This window comes from Impatiens glandulifera, chromosome 1 (assembly GCF_907164915.1).
Source record: "Impatiens glandulifera chromosome 1, dImpGla2.1, whole genome shotgun sequence".
In the NCBI taxonomy this organism is placed as follows: domain Eukaryota; kingdom Viridiplantae; phylum Streptophyta; class Magnoliopsida; order Ericales; family Balsaminaceae; genus Impatiens; species Impatiens glandulifera.
In genome coordinates this window covers 103081852-103098216 of record NC_061862.1, presented here as the reverse complement: position 1 = coordinate 103098216, position 16365 = coordinate 103081852, and the positions used below count along the sequence as shown (strand labels likewise).

General features: G+C 30.7%; 1 protein-coding gene across 1 annotated transcript in view; it reads right to left on the bottom strand.

Annotated features, from left to right (window-relative positions):
• Window positions 1-535: 535 nt before the first annotated feature.
• LOC124938955 (protein REDUCED CHLOROPLAST COVERAGE 1-like) overlaps window positions 536-16365 on the bottom strand; it is a 31142-nt gene continuing 15312 nt past the window's right edge. The window contains exons 2-21 of the mRNA XM_047479477.1: window positions 11764-12124; window positions 11605-11675; window positions 11381-11512; window positions 11253-11294; window positions 10444-10968; window positions 10143-10300; window positions 9167-9677; window positions 8988-9050; window positions 8801-8902; window positions 7818-8135; window positions 7359-7451; window positions 7147-7248; window positions 6891-6995; window positions 6499-6632; window positions 5091-5274; window positions 4104-4235; window positions 3661-3773; window positions 3293-3383; window positions 999-2679; window positions 536-810 (exon numbers count right to left, since the gene is read on the bottom strand). Of these exons, the coding sequence (XP_047335433.1) occupies window positions 1066-2679; window positions 3293-3383; window positions 3661-3773; window positions 4104-4235; window positions 5091-5274; window positions 6499-6632; window positions 6891-6995; window positions 7147-7248; window positions 7359-7451; window positions 7818-8135; window positions 8801-8902; window positions 8988-9050; window positions 9167-9677; window positions 10143-10300; window positions 10444-10968; window positions 11253-11294; window positions 11381-11512; window positions 11605-11675; window positions 11764-12124 (4851 nt within the window). The 3' untranslated portion in view covers window positions 536-810; window positions 999-1065. The remainder of the gene's footprint in view (window positions 811-998; window positions 2680-3292; window positions 3384-3660; window positions 3774-4103; window positions 4236-5090; window positions 5275-6498; window positions 6633-6890; window positions 6996-7146; window positions 7249-7358; window positions 7452-7817; window positions 8136-8800; window positions 8903-8987; window positions 9051-9166; window positions 9678-10142; window positions 10301-10443; window positions 10969-11252; window positions 11295-11380; window positions 11513-11604; window positions 11676-11763; window positions 12125-16365) is intronic.

The following is a 16365-nucleotide window of genomic DNA, read 5'->3' as shown; positions in this document are numbered from 1 at the left end:
ACCCGTCAGGTATCGTGTACCCTACGAATTAGGCGGGTTTGAGGTCGAAGTCGAGTAATAAAATGAAAATTGGGTTCGGGGATAGATACTTCACTACCTGACGATAAGGTACCCGTTGTCATCCTTAGTCTTAATAAAGAATCTATCTCATCATCAAATATATGTAGTATGAATTATTTGAATAATCAAAATAAAATTATCTCATTTTAATCCTCTCATATATCACATTAATTAATTTATTAATTAAAATATTAAAATATTATATATTTTAAATTATTATTTTTTTATTTTATCGTTATATATTAATATTCATTAAAAACGGTAAAAAAAAACTTCAATCTCTTAAAAATTATCACAAATTATTACCTATTTAAATAACAAGTGAACAAGCCATAATCTTTATAACAAAATCAAACTTCCATCTTTAATAAAATCTTACAAATCTCAACAACATATATGCCATCTTTCAATTCAAATTCTCATCTGCAATTCCAACTAATACAACACACTCTTAAACCAGAATCAACAATACATAGATCATCAACTAACAGTGCTGCAACAACAAATAATCATATATTCAATGGGAGAGATAATATATGCTTTCTTTTTTTCAAAAAAAATGCACTTATTCAATACTAAAACAAAATTACAAGAAAATACACAACATACTGTTAACTACAGATATCACAACAACAACAAAACATAGTTATAAATGATTTTACCTAACAATAATATCATCAATAAAGTAACACACCAACTTTCCTTTCCACCACCTCCTATCTTCATCAGGAAAAGTGGTTAACCATTCACCTGCAAAATCATCTATGTTAGGATCATGTGTAATATTATTATTATTATCTTTTCTTTTTTAAATCAAGATTTATTCCCTGAGAAAGCTGATATCAGGCACCACATTCATACTATTTATAATTAAAACATGAGCTAGCTACCCCTGGTGGATAATTATTATTGTTATAGCTTAGTAAATTTAACCTTACCTCTAGAACAAGTCATGTAAACAGGCCAGCCATAAAATGTTTATGTTTTGTCCTCAACAGGCAACAGCTAACTGACTTGAGGAGCTTCACTTTCTCGGACCACTCGACTGTATACAACTTTAAAAGGCTGCGAACTATATGGTCTTTTCAGCAAACTAATCGGCATTCTCAGTGTCTGCCTTCTGTTTCTCCTCCCCTTTATCAAAATGTTCACAGTTTTCTCCCCTTCACTTTTACCCACATTTTCCTTCACCCCATTTTCTTCCTCCTTGTCTAATCTTGCTTCTTCCGCTGCCTTAGTTTGCTCGATATCATCATTGATCGGTGGGTTTGGAATTGGATTCATCAATCCTATGGTTTCAGAATTATCAGACGAAACAGGTGGTTCAACTGTGGTTGGAGAAACAGATAACTGCCAAACAGGGTGGTTATGGTAGTGGTGGCTGTTAGGAGAATAGTCAAATGCAACTGGACGGTTTATATTACACGGCCATACAAAATGGTTTTGGTAGAAAGGGACTGTATATATCGGAACTGCTTGCGGTTGAGTAAACGGATGGTAAAAGAATGGGAATTGATGATGATGCATCATGTTCGGAGTTGCTGGAACTGAAGGATAAGGGTTGTGGTGGTGAAGAGCCATGTTCACGGGCGAAGAAGGAATAGTTGTGTTCATCATCGGCACAGTAGTAGGTGACGATGGATTGAATGGAGCTGCCGATGCAGACAACTTCTTTCCTGTGATTTCCTCCTCCTCCTCCTCTGAAGAGGAAGAGATTACAACAGATGGTCTCGAAACACTATCAGAAGCAGTTGCTCCAGCAATTTCCAATTTAGGATAATTTGATTCATAGTCCATTTTAATCTCCAACAGTTTGTTCTCTTCAATCAAATTAGATTCCTCAGTTTTGTCGTTGATATCAACTCCATCATCGTGTTCAGCTTTTTCTTCATTAGAATCATGAGCATCTTTCATGATCAATTCGAGAGTTACCTTTGAACTGGCTATAACCGCCTCTTTGCTATCATTCTGGGACTCCATGAAGTGGAACTTAGCAATAGTCCCAGGTGGGGCAACTGCTACCTCTTTGTAAGAAGGAGATTTACCAAGGCTAACCATTTTTGCACATTTTTTTGATGTTTCTGAAACTGAAGAAGCAGATTCTAGTTCTTTTGATGCTTCTGTTGTAGTTGAAGAAGGAACAGACTTCACTCTGTAAGTTACAGCTTTGACAATTCGTCGACCAAATTTGGTTGGGCTGTACTCAATTTGGCTTCCTGAAGAAGATGCTCGTCTCTTATTCTGGTAGTAGTAGTAGTTATTCTTCACTCTAATATAATCTGCACCTTTTTTCTGATAATCATATATTGTCCTTCGCTGCTTTATTTTCCTTTGGTACGATGATGACGATGATGGGGCAATATATTTTGCTCTTTGGACTGGTTGCCAACCGTCTTCTCCGGTTGCAACTTCTTGACTGAAAATCTCTGGTTTTTCCACTAAGACAGTAGTAGTATGAGTAACTTCGGGTGGATTTTCTCTACTATTGGTTTCTTCGTCTGTAGACAGAATAGACTCAACTGTTTGCAAAGGGGTTTCAGTTTGCACATTTGTATCCTCTTCTGGCTCAGGAATTTGTTTCTCTTCATCTGAACTATCTTTTAGAGAGATCTCTTTAACCTGTTTGCAAGCCATATTCTTTCAATAAGACAATTAAGACATGATGATTCATTGTATAGGAATAGTAAAGAAATAGAGGAATCTTGAGGTTATTTAAAACAAACCACTTCTGCTGGCATAAAAATCTCCTTAAAGAAAACTATATCACTTTAGAACATAACGTTTTATTCTGCGGGCTATGTTTGGAGGTGTGTAATTGGAACTAGAGTTATAGTTCCAATTTTATAAGAATTGGTATGTTTGGATAAATAATGAAATCATCAACTAAAATACTTTTACTTTTTCGTCAAACTAAGCTTTTATTACAAAAGAATCGAATTATTTCGAAAGAAAAGAAAACAACTTCTGCAGGGTTTTGAATGATAGGGATTCAACATAGAATTACACTTTCAGCTTTGTGCCTTTGTTATAGAAACTAGACATTGAACACAGGCCTATGCTATTTGGTAAATCTTATAAACATCTATTTTCTTACTATCTTAGGGGTAAGCCTCCACCCTATGCTTTATAAAAACACTACACCATGATCCAGTAACACGAGTTCAATTATTTTTTAATAAAAAGTTGACATTTTTAGAAAAATAACTACACCATGGAATAAGAAGTTTCATACCTTGTTAGCATAACCTTTCCTTTTAACACCAACAGCATCTCTTCCTTTGACATCAAGGCTTGGATTAATGAAGTCAAGCAAATCTGACACACTGTAAGAGACAAATAAAGTGTGATACATGAGGAAAAAGACCATACAAGAATGCATGACCTTAAAACTACATGAAAAGCCAATTGGGGAATCTTGAAGACGGAAGTAAATAGACTCTGTGGAAATCTATGTAATCCATGTATCAGTTTTTCTAGAAAGTTCGCAAACATGACCAGAACAGTTTTTCAGGGGAAAAACATGGAGACAAAACACAAGCTTCAAAGATAGCAATATAATCTAGTTAAAAAAGTTTCATGATATCAGCAAAAAATTGCGACCTTAAGTGGCCTTTGCTGGCTATTGATGCATCAGGTTTCCTTGTACCATTTCGGGCAGCTTCTTGCTGTTCAAAAGCCTTGGATTCAAAGTACTCAAGCCAAGCTGATGCATCCTGTAAGACTAATCGTATGTTACACAAATACTCTAGGATATAAGACGAAAGGTTCAATTTAAACTCACGATATGATAATGGAAAAGAGGGAAGTTGTATCTCCAAAGTTATAGCACGTTAAACTAACTCAAACCATTCACTTATTGGCTCAGTTACAGTAAATGTGGCTTTAGTGAGCTTTATTGACCGGCTCTTTATTCAGTAAATTCTTAGTATACCATGGTGACGAACAATACCATAATGTCATCATTCTAATTGTTTTGATAATCAATTCTCCAAACAGGAAGAAGCAAACTGATTCCATGTGGAAAAAGAAAGAAGAAGGAATACCTGCGTGCGTAGGTCATCTGGGCCAAGTTTGGCACGAAGAATTTGCAAAGTTGTCTGCTCATGTTGAACACTCAAAGGGTAAGCTTCCATCAATGAGAGGGCAATTGCAATGGCATGGTAACTTGCAGCTGTCTGTAAATAGATAAACAAGGAAGGTTAGAACTCAAAGAGATGTACCACGAATGAAGAACCTTGGATACATCCTCATTATAAATGAACATCATTTCCTTCGAAGTGTCAGTAGAAAAATGTTAATTTCTGCTGAAGCCAGATTGACTTAGTGTTCATAATACATATATCAAGATATTTTGTAAGGTAAAGCACTAAAGCCTGCTAGCTAGAAAAAATGTTGTTCCCAACCAAGGGTGATATTCAATTAGAAGGTTAAGGCATAAAAATACTGAATATACTGGTTCAGGTATAAAGTAAGCGATGAACTGTTTTGTATAAAATAATGTATCATTTCTTTTATTAGGAAAAAATATGCAAATCTGGAGACGAGCATTCCTGGTTAAAACAATGGCCAGGACGAATGAGAGTACGGGATCTTCCTTATAATGATAACATTGTTTAATATATATTTTTTATAAGATAAAGTTTTATAGAGGGGCATTCCGAGAATAATTTTGCGACAGTAGTTTAAGACAGGTTCCTCACTTCTTTTATGATGCCCAAAGAAAGAAATGATAATACTTTGAAATTCAATAAGTTAGCATCCCTCTCTTTTGTTGACTGCTTCAGCAGACAAGTTCCTCAACAGTGGGACTAAACTTTATGATAGATTGATTGAGAAGTATAGTCTAGCATCTATATATTAATTAATGTGATTAGCAAAGGAAATAATGAGCCAATCACTAAAGAGGTATGTCTTATCATATACAAAGTCCAAAATTATCACTACGAACTATCATATGAACAAGTGTTTTGAGCCACCAATCTACTGAAAACTACACATTGACAAATTACTATTAGTTATAGAGAAGGAACCTGAATATGGTCTGGTCCAAGTAATTCCTGGTTACATTTTAAGGCCTTGTGCAGATATCTGAGTGCAATATTCACATTTCCCAGACCTTCCTCCATCATTGCCACATTGATATATGTTGCAGCAGTGTTTGGATGTGATGGACCACAAGTGAGGTGCAGAAGATAAAGTGCACGCTTCACATATCTGCACAAAGAAATATTAATTAACCTGCAAACTAGAATCAAGGATGAAACTGGTTTTAAAGAAAATGTTTATGGCTTATCATGACGGGCATCTGGAAATTACACATTTCACTAAAACTAGAGCAATGCAAGTATTCCAACTGAGCTTAAGGAGAATTAGTGGTTTGCTATTACAATAGGACTCTATTTTGTTTTTTAATATATTGACTTAATCACGCCATTAGTTTCTCCTTCACTTTGTATGTCTTTAAATGGTTTATCTAGAACAACCTGGAACTATACTATTATATCATGTGAAGACTATCGTGAAGCTCAAAAGGATGGGATTTCACTTTGCTAGTAGGTGCTATCTATGCACGAAGAGCGAGGAAACCATTAACCACATCCTCCTACATTGTGATCTCACTAGGAACATATGGACTCTCCTTTAGGACATCCACAATTTCAATGGATTATGCCATTTAAAGTCTCTGATTTCTGAGAACAATGATTTGGATGGGGATCTAAACGTAGCATCATCAGTGATGACTGGAAGACCATTCCTCTCATCATGTGGTAGATTATTTGGAAAGAAAGAAATAAAAGAACATTCAAAGGGAAAAGTTATGGTTTCGATAGAATTAAAGGTTTCATGCTACATGTGTTTGCATTGATCAGGAAAAGAGGGGTTTGTACGGGATGAGAACTTTTTTATTTTATCGGTGTAACTTTGTAGTTCTTTTTTCCTTTTTTTCTCCCCCCACTTTCACTTTTGTAATCTCCGAACGTTTCTTGCGTTCTTTTTAATATAAAAGGTTGACCTTTTTCAAAAAAAACTATTAGATCATGTGATGTCACAATTGAATGAATAACCAGGTCATGTTGATCCTGTTGTCCCATTCCCCATATTTCTGTGTTAAAGTTATTATTAGATGTATACGTTTTCCTATTGCTACTTCCAAGATTTGTCTTAGAAAGTCATTGTCTGGATTTTATACAAATACATGAATCTAACTAGCATGGTGTCCTACAATAGGATCTCTAGGATACTAATGTCAGACCAATTAGTGTACGTTATGTAGTTCAAGTAAGATAATGTGTGAGGCAGTGTTAGATTTAATATGTTTGCACATAAATAGAGTGCCTAGATACTGTTTTGTGTCTTTCAGATGATATGCCAGTATACACACAATCTCTTAAGCATATCAAATGAAATGCTATATAAGGACAATGAATTGAAGCATACTTGAGAGCCAGCTCTGTGTGCTGAAGTCTGTAATAGAATACAGCAAGATCTCCATAGCTTTTCATGGTATCTGGATGATCAAGCCCCAATTCTCTCTCGTTGATATCCAAAGCTTTTTGCTGATATATTGTGGCCTGAAATTTACACAAATAACAATGTACGTCATAAATCTAACTACCACAGTCCAAAATGTAGATGCCGAACAGGAAATGGAATAGTTTATAACAGAAGTATATTCTTTTCGAAGAATTCTCAAAAATAAAAATTGAAATGGTACAGAAATCTCACTTATGCAATTTAACAAAAAGAAAAAATGAGGAGAAGGCATTTTTGTGATGTCAAATGTTGCTTCATGCTATTTCAAATGTACCAAACCAAATTAAACAATGGACCTGATTGAAGTCTCCTGTGTGATATAGAACTACGGAAAGAAGACTATAAGCTCCTGCGGTCATACGATGGTAGGGACCACAAACTGCTACCAGTTTGGCTAGAGCCTGGAGAAGGAAAAAAATATATATAGTATCCAAATTAACAAAAATGTGATATATAGCATTTAGCATTCAAATTAAGAAAATATGATTTGAAGCATAGATCACCCAATTGATGATAAAAAGAACCATGACATTAGAATAGCTATTAGAGCACCTTTGTCCCATAACTGACTGCATCTTCAAGTTTCCCTTTGTCTAATGCTGTTTTTGATGATTCCAGGAGTTGTCTTCCATCTGCTGATGAGCACGCTGCTTGCTGGAATCGGAATACAATAGTTTAAAGAATTTGACATTAATAAACTAGGAAAAAATAATAGAAGAGAATAAAAAATCTCATAAGAGAAAGAGAATCAAAGAATATATCACCTTATGCACTGGCACCAGACTGATGATGTCTATCTTCTGGAATGGGTGGGGGGAATTCATATCATAGTCTCTGGGGACCAGTTCAATACCCACCTGAAGAACGAATGTAGATTTATGCTACATTGTCTATGATAAAAAAAAATTAAGCATTTGACCAAAACATTAACACTCCTTGTTAACTTGCATTTTTTCCTGAATAACAACTCCAGAAAATTATATACGTATTATCATCGTGGCTATTTCACATAGTACAAGTTTTTGGCAATAGCTTTTCATAAAGTAGCACGATATCAAATATTCTAGAATTACTGACATAAGTTTTTTCTTTTTAAATTACAGACTAAAGTTTACAGCAAGGGAAGTAAATATACCAAAAAGATGTTGATAATGCACCATTAGAAAAGAGCTTTATTATCTGAGATATGTAAAGATTTTATTGTAATTTTCTTGAATCTGTACCTTGTGGCATAACCCACGCAGAATCGCAAATTTTCGCACATCTTTGTAGTTTGAGCTGCTAAGATCCCATTGGTATCGTTTTTTCAAGAAAATCTCCAGCCATCTCCACACAAGGGGGTTCACATTATAAGATTCATTTGGTTTTACATGGCCATGAAACCCAAACATCATATTCAGTGTAGCTGCAATTGATGCAGCTATATCCTTATTATCATCAACGGAGGCAATCACTGCCTGGAGAACATGCTTAAAAGCTCGCACTATCATCTCATGGATACAAAGAGATTGCACATGCGACAACTTCTCCGAAAGTTTAACCTGCTCAAGTAAATTAATTTGATCATTCATCAACAAACATCCAAGAAGTAACAAACATAAATGCACAATTTCTCCAACTAATGGAGATTACATTTATGTTCAAGTTAATATCTTAGGGAAATCAATACAATAAACTTGGCCAAGAATAACATCAAAATGAGCCAAGAGAAATTCTTACTCTTCTTTGACATAGAAGAATATTTTACTCTTCTTTGACATTTACTAGGGTCAAGTCAACCAATACATGATTAATTAGCTTATGTAATCCTTGAGAAAAGCCTGTCTTAAACCCCATAAATGGAATGAGCAAAAATTATAATACTACCCCAGAAAGCTAATCAGAAGAGAATACATATGGTGATAAGCCTTGAATGCAAAATCATAGAAAAAAATATTGCATAAGTACAATAACAACCAAATATAAGCATGTTGAATGTCCCATAAGCATGACTACAAAGTCTGCTAAATTTACATATCGCTTACATGTGAACCTCAATCTTGAATGTGCTAGTCACTCAGCATAGAGAATTGTGACACAAGCAAAAAGTTGTAATTAAGGCATTAAAGGGGTTTCATTGACCAACTTACTAAATGAGACCAATTCATATCCATATGTGCAAGAACACAAAAATGGAATACAGTGCCCATCATATAGCTTCACTTACCACTTGTCCTAGAGAACACATCTTAAGTCCTCTTGTATGCATGAAATCTGTCAAAGTACGACCATCAACTGGTGAGAGTTCCAATGAACCAAAATCTGCAACCTGTCAAACGCAATACTGAAAAGTTCAGACATAATTTTTTATACATCGTCATTGAGATGAAAAATGAAGAATATAATTTTTTTACCAGTTTAGGAAGTGCAACTTCACTGTAATACTTCCGAGACAATTCAATCAACTCTTGAATAGACTGTCAACAACAAGAAATTGGTGGTTACTTTAGCTAATGGGTAATCATTCATTTCATGTAAAAGAAAACTTTTAGTTAATGGATGACTGTGATTCCCATTTTGTTTGGAAGCATACCTTGCAATGTAGTCCAGTGTCTGATTCTTTTAGACGAGTAAAAGCCGGATCTGACAACAATCTCCTAAGGGCTTGCTCATTTTCATGGGAGTGAGACTCAAGATGAGACTTCAATGGAGATGTAGCGGTGTTTTCATCCTCCCCGATGACAATGTCCCGATCAGACTTTATGTTAGTTGTAGCAATATTCCTTTTGCTGTTCTTAAGGGATTTCAAGGGAGTCCTGAGACCCTCAACCTTCATCTCACTTTTAGGCTTTTCTGCAGATGGTTTCTTATCCTTCTCTTTATTCTTTTGATCTTGCAAGTGTTGTATCCAGCAAGCTCCAAGTTCCCATCTTATAAAAGGATCATTTTCAGGTTCCTCTTGCTGAAGCTTATCAATACTATCCTCAAACAATCTTTTTACAAGAGCTTGAGAAGAGTCAAGCTCTCCGTGTTCCAAGGTTTGATAAGATGCAGCTACTTTTGTGCATTCTAAAGATGCAACCTTGTGAAGAAGGAATCTTAAACTGAAAAAAAAAACAGAGAAAAGAGTAGGGTTATAAAACACCATAATATAAGCCACGGAAATGTCCAGATAGACTATGCACAAAAACTGCAATAGACACAACAAACACTTCCTAAAGCACTCCAACTAGCTAATCAAAGTCATGCTTAAACCTAATTGAATGTTAAAGAAGTACCAGTCATGCATTTCTAGTGTAATTATGAGTACTTAATTCACATAACAGGAAAAAAATGATAACAAAACTTTCAGACATGAGTGCTTCATAAATCTGCTAATGATAGACTTTTTAATTTATGGAAGTATTCTGTCTTACTTTCAGCAATTGAAACTATTTTCAGGTCATATACATCTCGCATGTGAACAGACGGGAAATGTTAAAACAGTTGTATATTTGCTTATCTCAAACCCTTGATGTGTGCGCTTTAATGGCACAAGATAGAAATACACATGATCTAGTAAGAGAAACCTGTTAATGTTGAGAGCATGTGCACCTCCTTCCAGCTGATCAACAGGTTCGTAGCTATGTAATGGAGAATCAACTTCCACAATGTCTCTCCCTTCCACTTTCACTACTGCAATGTATCCACAGTATCTTACATTGAGAAAACCAAGAGTTGCAAGGTCCTGAATCAGAATATACAGTGCCTCAATCACCAAACTTTTGTAATACAGTTCTCTTCAATCACTTAAGATTTGAACCATTTCAAAGCTAGTGAACTAAATGTCACTGGTTAATTACAAAAATATAAGTTTTGAATATGCCTTACATGAGCTGCAGTATTTTGATCTGCAGTGATTCCTTTTAGAAGGTTTCTTGCAACCAACTTCGTTTGATCTAGTTGAGTAGATACAATTCCATCAATCTTAGTGTCCAGTTTATTGCTTGCATCCGAAGAATCTTTCATGACAGTTATAGCTAGGTCACCAACTTTCTCACTGTAAGTGAATTGATTGTTTCCATTAGAATGAGTTGATTCTGGTTGCCCCATCACGTGCTGCACAGCTGAGATTGCTCTGAAAATGGCAACATCCACAAATAAACTATGAAGGAGGAAAGCTTTCCTGTCTCGGATCTGCCTTTCCTCTGCTGTCTTGCAGGGCATAGATGCAAGAGACAAAAACTCCTTAGACCAAGGAAGCAGATCACTTTTTCCATCTTTTCCTTGGCCACCGCCATTTCCTCCCCATGTCTCATCCTCAACAGGAAGCTGAGGGAAAACTGATGGTGATAGTGCAGCAACTGGAGGGATGAGCCAAGTATTGGCTCTGAATCCATAAGGAAGGTTACCAAACTGCATAAATCACGGTAGTATTTACAAAAATGACAAGAATATGTATTAACATGATTTGCTAAAAGGTGAAAAATATAATAAAAATCACAAAATATGTTAGGCCTTGTTGGATTAGGATTATTCGAGATTAATCTCAAATAACCCACCATCCAATCCTGCATCCCCTTCATCAATTGCATCATTCAAATCATCCTCTTCATTATACATTTATAACCCATAACCTAACAAGGCCTTAAGCACAAGTGTTGTTGGAAATTTCAGTTCACTATAATGGTTGGTTGTACCTTGTTCCGTTCAGCAAATGCTTTCATGAGATCATCATATGCCTGGAGATATGTAATACCTGACAGGGTTAGAAAGATAGTTGGCTCACCAAAGTAGGAAATATCAAAAAATCAGCTTACTAACTAACATTGTCAAAAGCTCTACTAATCTGTCTCAACAAATCAACAAGATTGTGACATAGAATCCTCTTCTTCCCAACGCTGTAAAATCCTTTTCTGCGAACTTCTATAAAGGTCATTTTTCCATTGCAAAGTTTGACCTATCCATGAAGTAAAAATAGCTAGTATGGTGAGCATGCCAGTCTAAATGCAAAAACAAGACATGAAAAGAAAGAATCTGAAATTCATATACTTCAACCGAGAAAAGATGATCATCACATGATGAGATTGCGTCAGTTTGATGCCTCGTTGATTTCCTGATAACTGAAACAAAAAAATGTTAAACAAGACATAAAATTTTAACAGAAGATAAAAAAAAAGTGAGAGAGAGAGAGATTAGCTAGGTACATACATTGAACAGGAGGAGTGAGATGAGAAATAGAAAAGAAGTCGTAAAAGCTGCTTCCAAGCCGAGGGAAAGGATTGCTTAAGTCTCCTTCTGCATCCACCAGCGACGAATCCTGCGGCTGAAGCGTCGGTGAAGGAGAAGGAGAAGTTTCCTTGCCATTTGATTGCGTAATTTTTCCATTCTTACTCTTTGTATCGAAGCTTGTGGTGCAAGCAACAATGTCCAACAAGCGCCTGATATGAACTGTAGCGCTCTTCTCGTCGTAATCTTCTGCTTGGAGAAGAAACAAGATACATAGAAAAACATCATCACAAAAAGATATCCGATATCCGTGTCGTGTCGGGTGTTCAATTACATAATATATCTTTTGGATAGTATCTATCCTAAAACGTTACATGAACGGATCTTTCAACCGATTATTTATATATGATTGTTAAGTATATATATATTAGGGCGGTATTCAATGAATTTTCAAAAACATCCGACCAAAATCAATTTTTAAATAATCACTTTTAAATAATTACTTTTTAAATAATTACTTTTTCATTAACCAAAATACTAAAATATTCCATATTTTAAATTATTATTATTTATTTTATTTATATAAAATATATTTTAAGTTTTTTTACCAAAAATAATCACCTCATTATTTATTTTCTCCTTCTAGATTTTCTGAACAAGATCTTATAATATTATAATAATATTATAATGGAAATGTAAACAACTAAGTAACTCTTTTTAAGTCTTTTAAGGTCTGGTTCGGATTGGAGTTATTTGAATAATTTAGAAGTAGAAAAAAAATAATATTTGATTATGATTTTAAAGAGGTGATAATTATTTTTTGTAAAAAACTTAAAGAGTATTGATATATATAAATAAAATAAAAAATAATAATTTAAAATATAAAGTATTTTAGTATTTTAGTTAATGAGATGAATAATGTAATTATTAAGAAATGATTGATTGAAAAATTGATTTTTTTAATTATAAAAAACCAAACAAAACACAACCTAAGTTAAGGTGAAAATCTAACTCTTAAAGTCTAAATTATAATCATTAACTTAATTTAATATGATATTTAACTAATTAAGTTAATTTAATTTTATATTAATTTATTATAAAACTCTATATTATTTTAAAATATTAGAAATTATTTTTAAAAAATTGCATATAACTTTTCATAAATATTCAATTTTCTAGAATTGGTCTATCTCAACTAGGGATGACAATTTGAAACATTCACGATAATCGAACTAAATTGTCCTGTTTGGGGTGGTTTTTCCCCGAAACCGATCGGGAATGGTATTTGTGTCACCCACCCTGATTCATTCTCATCCTGATTCTGCCCCGAACACTATAAACACAATTATATATATATATATATAATTACCAATATATTTGTTTATTCATTATATTTTATAATAGTGGTAAGTTTATTTTTTTTTATAATAATATAATTTTTCAATATATTATTAAAATATTCGTTTATATAATTTTATTGTATAACTTTTATTTTTTTTAAATATTTTATAAACGGTGGCCCGCGAGAATTCTCTGAAACCGAACGAGGCGGGAATTGTATTAATAAAACGTAGAAATAAAAACGGGGTGGGGATGATAAATGTATTCCCCGCCCCGAACCGCCCAATTGTCAACCTCATTATCAACCTCTTTAAAGTTTTGAGTTTGAATCCGTCTGGTTAAATGATTAGTCGCAATTCGATATAGTTGTGTTTTATAATTGAAGAAAGAATGAATAGTTATTGATACAGGAATTAATAGTTCTTTGTAAGTAATGAATAGTATTCAGAATAGTTATTAAAACTGTTGTTTATTAGGAAACTTAAAATTATACTAAATATATCATTTGATTTTGAATGTATGTTTTGAATAGCACACAAAATATATGTTGGTCTATATAATATTATTGTAGTTTTTAATTTATTTATTTTTTAAATTTTGTCATTATTATTAGGTAAAAAGTTAATGTTATTTTTAACCAAAAAAAAAAAGGAATTAGTTAGATTTTTTTTAAAGAATTTAACATCAAATAAAATAAATAAAATAGTGTCAAAAAATTGAAATAAAGGAATAAATAAATGTTGAAATTAAAAAAAAAATAAATAAAGTGAAAAACTTATAATAATTAAAACTTAAAAAATAAAAATATGATAGGATTTTTTTTGGAAGCCATGTCATAATTTAATATATATATATATATATATATATATATATATATATATTATTTTATTTTTTTTATTAAAATTTTTTTTTTGTTAGTTTTAGAAAAATCAAACTAATATATTTAATTCAAGAATTGAACCAGAGTTGAATGTAGATATTAAGTATCAATTATTTATATTATAATATAATAGTTAAATAATTTAATAAAAAAATATATTATTCATAATTTTTAGAATATAGATAAAGTTTCAAAAGAGATCTATTTAACTAATGCAGATACTAGAGAAAACAAAAATTAAGTTATATGGTGAAGATAAGATTTGGAATGTGATTTAAATTAGTTGAAATTTAACAGTTTAATATATTTATATATGAAAAATTAGTTCAACTAGAAAAATTTCTTTGCGATGCACACTAATAAGAATAAAAACAAAATAAATTAAAAAAATTATAATAATATATATTAAATATTTAAAATTTTTAATAAATCAAGAATAATATATTAAAATAAAAAATAGAACGTTATCATTCCACATTTTATTCACTTCGGTATATATATATTTTGTAACAATTTAATAAATTTATATATGGAACTGCTTTAAATGCTTGAATTGGTTTTCAAACTAATAATTTTGAAGTTCAACTTTCTAATATAACGTTTATTTTCTTTCAAATAAATATTTTTATTAATATTATAATTTATTATTAAATATATTTTAAATTTAATTATTTATATTTTTATATGCATATTTATATAATTAAATTATTATTTTATATAATATAATTCTATCATAACTTTAATTTATATCTTTTATATTTTAATATTGCTAAAATTGTAAATAAACAGCTTAAATTTTATATTAAGTTATATTCATATTATGAAATTAATATCTTTGTAAAAAAAAAAAATTAAACTTGTCAAAGTCAATTTATTTGAATTAAAATAAATAACTCAATACAAAAATTTATGCAAGGTGTAATACAAAATGGTCATATAAGTTATAATAAGATGGTCAATTATTTTAAAATAAAATAATTATAATAAATTTTATTCATTATTAAGTTATTATATTATAATTATTAAAATATTTAAACTAATTATATATTAAGAAAATATTTATAAAAATATTATAACATTTATTATATTATACTATTAATATACGGACCTTAATAATTCTAAAATAAAATGATTGTACTATTTTTTATTAATTATTAAGTTATTATATTATAATTATTAAAATATTTTAAATTAATTATTTATTACATTAAATATTTTAAAAAATATTAATCGATGATAAAATTTATTATATTATAATATATTATATAAAAATAATTTAAATATATAAAAAGTTAAATTTATAATGTATTCAATAACAAGATATAACAATAATAAAAAATAAACAACTGTATTTTAGTATTAACTAAGATTGTGTTTAATAATTTTAATTATCACTTAATTTAATATATACCCATATTTATAATCACTCCCTTCTTATTTAAAATAATCCACTAAATATCAAATTTATTTTAAAAATAATAAAAATCTATTTTTTTTTTCTCTTTACACATATAAAAAACTTCCTTCTTCTTCTCTTTAATCCTAATTCATCAAATTTTAATATTACTAAATTAATTTTAAATATCATTTAAAAATAATAATAATAATTATATCAAAACTAATTATAATATAATATATATATATATATATATATATATATATATATTATGAGAAATGATATATACACATTCCATACATGCTGATTTAGTAAAAAATAGAAAATATATCTTATATAAAAATACAAAATAGAGTCAGGTAAATACAATACTGTATAAGAGTGTTATATATATATATATATATATATTTGATTAATAAAATTACTAATACATATATGTTGTACTAATTTTTTTTCTTTAAAAGTATTATTATTTATATAGAGTTGTATCAAATTATTGTTAATAAACTTAAAAGTTTCTCAAAAATACCTTTTCAAAACCTAGAATATATATATATTATAGATTATTTATTTCCAATAAATTTATTTAGAAAGAAAAATACAGTTATTAAGATTTTAGAAAATATTTATAATTTTAAATGAAAATGTTATTAAATTTATGAATATATAAAATTAAGATATATTTTAGAATATTATTTTATATAAATTAATAAATTTATTTTTTATTCATATTCAAACCAGTCTTCTATTTTAAGAAAGTTCAATTTTCTTTTATCATTTAAATTTTAATATATCAAACTATATTATTACCTATAAATATAAATTGGATTCAAATATGATTTAGGGATGACTTTATGATAGACTTAGCTCATAGTACCTTCAACTTTTTTTTAAATATAGAAACATATTTTTTTTCTTTCCTAAATAAGCATGCATCACTATAATGAGTAATAGCTATATTTTCTCA